This window comes from Temnothorax americanus, unplaced genomic scaffold, assembly GCF_048541705.1.
Source record: "Temnothorax americanus isolate GAGA-0224 unplaced genomic scaffold, ASM4854170v1 Scaffold12, whole genome shotgun sequence".
Classification (NCBI taxonomy): domain Eukaryota; kingdom Metazoa; phylum Arthropoda; class Insecta; order Hymenoptera; family Formicidae; genus Temnothorax; species Temnothorax americanus.
In genome coordinates, this window is record NW_027509253.1 from 4,711,107 (window position 1) to 4,718,811 (window position 7,705).

Below are 7,705 nucleotides of genomic sequence, written 5' to 3' on the forward strand. Positions count from 1 at the left end.
AATCTTCTATAATTTAATTACTAGTATTATTTAATTTCTTAATTTAATAATGTTAAGAATAGAATTAGTTGACAAATAAGATTTTATCTATGAACCATTTCTTTCTTGACTGATTTTTGTCAATAGGTATCCATCAAAGAACATTACAAGGCATAAAACAGCAAACAATGGCGATTTAAAGAAGCAAGAAGAGAAGACTTTAAGAAAACAATCTGATTCTCCTACAGACAGAGGTGATATATGGTCCCAAAGACTTGCAGAAAAACGATTTACGAAAATCCGTGTCGCCGACATCTAAAGTGTTTTTATTTTTTCTCTACGTATCTTACGAACGGAGATATTGCGATATGAAGTCCGAAATGTAAATATAAAATATATCGTACAGATATAAGGCATGTTGAACACATATGGATGTAAGATTTTGGAAACAAAAATTTAGAAAACACAAATGTACACAAAATAAAGGTATTTTCACTGAAATATTTTATGATATTTACCAACAATGTATATTCATAATCATTACATAGAGGTATCGAGCTAAGATCCTTCTTCAAGAATCTTGTCACTTAAGACAGCACATACCAGAAAAAAGAACTTTAAAATAAAATATATTACGCTGGAAGGGGTTGGACCGCACTTGCACAGTCAACTGTTGCACAAGTCCCTCAACAAAACACTTGCTGATGGAAACATCTGTTCGAGCATCTGTTATTTTATTGTCACATAAAAATCGATTACTTAACTATACATCATTTCTAAAATATTAAAAATGTAAATGGCCAATATGCTGATTTCACGGCGGTGTTTCGTTCACTATGCACTGCATGTCAATAAAATTAAGCAACTCAGCTGAATATTTAAATAAAAAATGAAACAAAACTATAGAATATTCAATCGGCAAACAAAAGTAAGAAAACACCATTTAGGAAATACAAATATACTCGAATCAAAGATATTTTCAAGAAAGAATTATATGTAACATTTATCAGCAATATATATTGACAACCGTTATGTCGACATTTCAAGTGCAAGTTGTACCATTGCAAAGAAATAACCGTAACTCAAGACAGCACGCACTAGAACGAGGAACGTTACAGTATAAGGCGCTGGAAGGGGTGAATAAGCGTTTCCACGCATCTGCGCAGTCCGCTGTCACGCGCGCGCAATCCTCTTCACAAAGTATTTCTTTATGGGAAATAAACATCTGTTATTATTATTACGTTGCTGGCATATTCAAAATCGATTACATTAATATCCGCAATCAACATTATAGACATAAATTATGAAATTTGCGTTGAAATTTATATCAGAAAATATAAAATGTGAAATATTCAATCGACCAACGAAAAGAGTATAGGGGAACGCATACTCACTGATGTCTCCAGTCTTCGCAGTAATATTTAGAAAAGCTCACAGAGAAATGATACATCTAGGAGCTCGATATTACAGTCTCAATAGACTTCTATTGCTTGCTGTTGGTTTATGGCCCTATCAGCAATCCAAATTTACTCAATTTCAGTTTATTTTTTTCTCTGCTATTCTGTCAGCAGGTATTATATTTCAGGTAAGACAAGAACATTGTAATATTATTATAAAATCAATTTTTTTACTGTATGACAATTTTTCACTGCTGAATAATTTATCTATATATATAAGTACCGTCTTCTGTCTGTCTGTCTGTCTGTCTGTCTGTCTGACCGCGAACTACTTATTTGTTAATGGACCAATTTTCTTCAAACCGGTGCCAAAATTTTTCTTATTTTTCGGGGAGTGTCATAAAGTGTATAATTTTTTGTTGCCGATCTTTTTGGAAACCGGTTCCGAAATTTATTCCATTCGATAAGGATAATCCAAAAGAAGAATGTATTAGTGGAGGCCAATTTTTCATATAGGTTTAATTTTTCAATAATGCACTTTTTGAAAAGTGCAGGTGCTAAAATTTTTTTGATTGCGAATTATTTATTCAATTAATGAACCGATTTTCTTAAAAACAATGCCCAAATTTTTCTAATTTTTCGGAGATAGCAAAGATGTGTATAATTTTTCATAACCGAATTTTGGAAACTGGTTCCAAATTTTTCTAATTTTTCGGGGATGGCTACGATAAGTTTAATTCTTCAGTATGTGTATGTGTATGTGTATGTGTGTTTATTGTCTCTCCCCTCAGGGTTTACAAGGCGTTTTTATACGAGGAACGTACCCAAACCTCTTACAAAATTTTCCCTTTATTCCAATTCCTGGCCTTTTGCGACCTCACAATAAGTCTTTTTCCCTTCCCTTATCCCTCTCTTCTTCCTTCCCGACCTTAGGCCGCCTCCTTCCATCTCATCCTGTCTCATCTCTTCCTTCCTGTCTATCTCCTGCCCTGTGTCTGTTAGCCCTCTTCCCTGCTCCTGTGGGGTTTCTCCTCCGTCTCTCTCGTGCTCTCCTCCACCTCCTACCTCCTCCCGCTCCTGCTCTCCTCCTCTCCTCCACTCTCTCTCCTATTCTAATTTCCCTTCCCTCTCTCTCTCTCTCTTAACCCCGTTTTCACCCTCCTCCTTCTCGCTTTTCTTCTATCCTAATACCCTCCCCTTCTCCTCCTCCTCCCGTTCCTAGCTGTCAACCTTATCCCCTCCCCTTTCTACCTCCTCCCATTTTCCCTCCTCCTCCTTCCATTCTATCTCCCTACCATCCACCCACAGTCTCCTGTTTTCCACCCTCGCTCTTCTTCCCTTCCCATCACCACCATCCACTGTCCCTCTTCGCCGCTCCTGTTCTCTTCCGTCTCGCTTCTCTCCTTGTCTCCTTCCCTCCTTTTCATTTGCCCTCTCACCTCTGTGCTCTCCCCTCTCCCCACCTTCCCTTCCCTTCTCTCCGGCTCTCTTCTTATCCTCTCTAACTCGTCCGCTATTCTGCCCCACACCCTCAACCTCCTCTGGGACTCCTCCATCTCTTCTCTCCGTCCTCCGTCCCCCCTTCTTCGCGCTTCCTTTCTCTTCCTTTTCTACGTCCCCTCTCCTCGTCCCTCTCTCTTTTTATCTCTTCCTCTCTCGCCTCCTCTCTTTGCACCTCCCTGGCTCTCCTCCTCTGCCCTCCTCCCTGCTCCTCCTTTTTTTTTTTTTCCCTCCGCTCTCCGTTCACACACCCGTCTCCCTCCACTCGATTCCTCCTCTCCCTACAAACAAAATCTCCTTAAAATTTGCCTTCCAACCTCTTTCTCCCTCTCCTCTCGCCCCTCGTGCTTGCGTGTGTGTGTGTGAGTGTGTGCGTCCGCTCTTTTCCTCGCTTCCCTTGTCGCTCTCTTACTCTTTTTCCTGTCCACTCTCGCCTTTGTCACCTTTGCCCTTCCATCCGCCATAACCATCTGCCACGTGCTGTCCTTTCACCTTCCCGCATCGACCACATCGACCTGCTCGACTTATCGATTTATCGATCCATATTGTGCACCCGCCTTTACCTTCGTCCGTCGCTTCTTACTCCATCTCCTCCGCCATCGATACTTTTCTCCGTCATACGTTCTCTTCGCCATCGGCCATACTGCTACCTGCACTACCTGCATGCCATCTACGGACGTTGGCCGTTCACCTCCTCGATCGACTCATTCTCTCGATTCATCGATTTCACCCGCTCCATCTCATTGGCCGTCGTGCTGAGCTCTTGTGCGCTCGCCTTAAACCGTTCGTCTCTTGCGCCATCTCCTCCGTCGCCGATATCCCCTCTCTCTTCCTTACCGGCCTGCTCTGCCCGCCGCGCACTCCAGCGTATCGCGTCCTACCGCCCCGCGGTGGTGCCAACGTACTCTTTCGGAGCCGTCGACTCCCCGCGCCGGCTCTGACCGATGCATCCCCCGCACTTCCTTCTCGCCGACAGCCAATCAGCGGGTCCCATGTTTCCTCTTCCGTCCGCCGCCTCTCACCTCTTCCGTCTCTGGCGTCCTCTCCCACTTCCTCAACGTCATCCTAACCTCACTCTCAGCATTCTTCTTCCTTCTCGATTTCCGACCGCATTTCCTTGAATCCGCCCTCACCTCCAATGCCTCCGCTTTTTCTCAACCCCCTTCACCTTTTCCTTTACTCCTGCTCTCCACCCCTTCACACACCCACGTCTACAGCACCCTTTCCGCCTCCTCCAACTTTCCACCTGTTCACCCGCCGAGAGCTAACGGGTGACCTAGTTTAATTCTTCAGTAATGAACGTATTTTTAAAGAAATGTGATTGCTCCAATTTCCGCAAATTTTGAGATATAAAGCTGGTTTTTTTTTATAATTTTTATAGATATTTTTTCCCTTATCAATTTTTTGGAAACCGGTTTAAAAAAAATGGTTCTGAAAAATTATACACTTTATGGCAATCCTCGGAAAATTCTACCCCTGTTTCATATATAATTGTTCGCGGTCAGACAGACAGACGTCATGATGTGTATAGTATGATATACATATACTAGTTTTTTTTCGCCCGCGCTTCGCGCGGAGTCAAAAGCTCTTTTTTTTCCCCGAATAGTAATATTTGCCCCCCCAAAAAAATTTTTTTTTGAAAAAAGACCTTTGGAGGAGCAATTTGATTTTTGTATCAAATTAAAATACTACAAGATGCGCTATGCGCATGCAATTCATTCTTTAACACTATATGCATGTGCCTGTATCCTGTATTAAAACTTTTATGTATAAAATAGTATAAATTAATAGGATAAATAATACAAACAAAATACATAGTGTTTTATTTAAATAAAAAAAATACATATATAATTACGTATTGCAAGTTGTATATTTTTCCTTAATTGTAATTAAAAAAAACTGTTTTTCTATCAAAAAAACTAAAATAAATTTAACATCATGATATATAATATGTGTATACAATTAAAATTGGAAATTTACTTTTTCATAAAAATTCATTTATCATCCTCTGACGCATTTTGTTGTTATATAATATCGTGATATGTGCACAAGCTGAAACAACTTGTTTGACAAAATAATGGTCAAGATAATCTTCGCGCGGATAGTTACTCTCATTATCTGAAGTAATTAAAGTGAGAGAATCTATCATATCGTGGATGAACGGCAACGATAAATTTTTAAAACGGACATTTTGTTGCGCATCCGTATAGAGTGTATCAGTTTAGATATACAGTGTTGCACTGTTACATATATATCAAAATTTTGATATAATAATAAGCAAAAGCGCATTATCGTATCATGAAATTAATATACGGAACGATCATATGATGCAAATATGCATCGTAATGATATGACGTAAATATGCACAAAGTATATATCTGCCTGTACATACCTTTTTCAAAAATTGATATATTGTCTTATTATTTAATAGTATTAATAACAGAGATACTTATACGCAAATTTCTATTTGCAGCTGACACCATTAATAGTATTAAAATGTACCTCGGACCTTGTTACCAAAGTGTTGTCTACTGTATCTTTCTTTACAATATTTATAATAAAATATAACGCATTTCGTTTTAACATTGAAGTTGTAAGTTAATGGCTTACAGAGCATCCGTTAAATAGGATTAACTTGTTTGTTAAATATATTTTCATAGCAAAAAATATTTTAATATTTACAACAATAGTAATACAGAAAAATATAATAAAAATTGGCAGGTGAAAAAGTTATTGATGGAGCTTCAACATATACTTAACGAATTAAGGGACAAAAACGAAAATGCTATTGCAAAAAAATATAGTTGTATCGCTAATCGTTACACGATTGCGTTTACGGATATAAGGCAATGTTTATTGATTTTTGCATGTAATCATATTTTCGATTTAATATCTAACAATAAACTGTCAAGTAGAGTGAAATAGACTTTATCATATTATAACTTTCATACATACATACATTTATATATGATTTATTTTATTGCATGAGCCTATTAAAGCATTAATATCACGTATTTGCATTAAATGGCAAATGTGCTTATAAATTGAAATAGCTATCAATTTTGCAATAAAATTTAATTTTATTAAAAGATATTTCATGCCGTACAGCCGTACACACATGTGTACGGTATACATAAAATAATTTTATAATATTACACCCTACAAATGACAATTTATTTACGCTTTTCAGCACTTGTAGTTGGTGGACTATTTGTTAGTATTATAGTTCAATTTTGGTCGAATTTAATTAATATTGATGTACCGATGAATATATCTCACCAACGGTCACGTCATTTATTCATTATAACGGAGTATTTCATCGATCAAGAGAAGTATTTCTATTTGATTTTGTTCCATATGTACGTAGCTTTTTCCATCGGAGCGACTGTAATGGTAGCAACAGGTACAATGCTTATTACATATGCTCAACATACCTGTGGAATGTTTAGAATTGCTAGGTAGGAGTATAGACGTAAAAATTACCATATTATATAACGATCCAATAATAATTAGGGCTGTTATACAAGTTATACACAAAAGTGTTATCTTTATATGTATAACATGGTTAAAAATTTTTTAGTAAAAATTTGTTTTTAGCTGAAGAATTGTGTCATTTAATAAATTGCTATATAATTGCGACACGACATTTGTAAGCTATCGTATTGAACATGCAATGAGTGTCGACATTTTACAAAACATTACGCTAAAAAATAAAATTCTGATGACCGAGGGCATAATTTATGCGATCGACATTCACCGGCAAGCTATGAAGTTTGTATTTACGTCGACAATATTCGTGCAATACCTACGTTTAATAATATCTTTTTGTTTTGGAAGACTGTCTCAAGATTTGTTGTCCGCATTCGAGATAATGATGTTTTGCTTCATAACGTGTGGAGTGGTTTGTGTGAGCATCAACCTATTTCAAGTATGTTTTTGAATTTGTATAATAGTGTATGAGAGCTGTCCCGAAGTTATTCATATTAATAATAATACTGTCCAATAAATGTGTCAAGAAATTGATTCCAAAGATTTTTCAGATTGCATCATCTGGAAATAATGTTGAGGAATTCTTATTTCCGTTTCTTCTTGTATTTGCTTGTGTCACGTATATGTTTATAGCCAACTATATCGGGCAGAATGTAACGGATCACAATAATTACGTATTTTCTACTGCGTGAGAAACTTTTCATGAAATAGTATTGAGACCGGCGTTATTCTTTGACAGACTAACGAATAATACCGACACCTGGCGCGGCCTGGGTCAAGGGCTGCCAGGGCTCTGAGTAATTACGTCGAGATTACGTTGGTTAATTGGGCGCCAGTTAGTTTATGAGAACTAACAAACTCGTACTCTATTTCTTATTCTCTTAATACGCCGTAATCGGCAAGCAATTTAATTCCAAACATGAGACAACACAAGGGGAGTTCCGTCGGAGGACCCAAGGAATCTTGCAGAAGTCAAGAAGAAAATCAGAGAGATAAGCAAGCAACATATGAGTGTATTGAAGTTAGACTTACGTTACAGTCGTGTCGCTATTTGCCGCAAAACGGGCCACACGGCTCGTTGACAATTTTAGACGAATACCGTCCACACAAATACAGCGTTGACAATCTTAGACGAATACCGTCCACACGAATACGGCGTCGACAGTACGTGACGACGAAACTGACCGAAAACCGGCAGACAGCTGATCGCTTAAACGTACGCAGGACTGATCCCGCCGAATACCGACGGAAGAGTCTTCGAGATCTATCGGTCGTTCCGCTACCACGCGCCCACCCCCTTCGATCCTACCATATTTCGTCGCATGCGGCCATGCTATTGG

General features: G+C 38.2%; 1 protein-coding gene across 2 annotated transcripts; it reads left to right on the forward strand.

The window, feature by feature from the left end:
* The first annotated feature begins 1,351 nt into the window (after positions 1-1,351).
* On the forward strand, positions 1,352-7,072 carry LOC143893206 (uncharacterized). Of its 2 annotated transcripts, XM_077398325.1 has the most exons (5): positions 1,352-1,564; positions 5,350-5,469; positions 5,598-6,334; positions 6,531-6,804; positions 6,917-7,072. In XM_077398325.1, the coding sequence occupies exons 3-5, from the start codon at positions 6,042-6,044 to the stop codon at positions 7,055-7,057; spliced, it is 708 nt and encodes a 235-aa protein (XP_077254451.1). In that variant the 5' UTR covers positions 1,352-1,564; positions 5,350-5,469; positions 5,598-6,041; the 3' UTR covers positions 7,058-7,072. The 2 variants fall into 2 exon arrangements, with proteins under 2 accessions (XP_077254451.1, XP_077254450.1); XM_077398324.1 differs by lacking the exon at positions 1,352-1,564 and having other exon boundaries at positions 4,161-6,334.
* The last annotated feature ends 633 nt before the right edge of the window (positions 7,073-7,705 follow it).

Bases quoted from the DNA above. Each gene is read 5' to 3' on its own strand.
- LOC143893206 (XM_077398325.1), top strand. From the start codon at position 6,042: ATGACAATTTATTTACGCTTTTCAGCACTTGTAGTTGGTGGACTATTT. The intron at 6,335-6,530 runs GTAGGAGTATAG...GACATTTGTAAG, and splicing joins GGAATGTTTAGAATTGCTAG to CTATCGTATTGAACATGCAA. The intron at 6,805-6,916 runs GTATGTTTTTGA...AAGATTTTTCAG, and splicing joins TGAGCATCAACCTATTTCAA to ATTGCATCATCTGGAAATAA.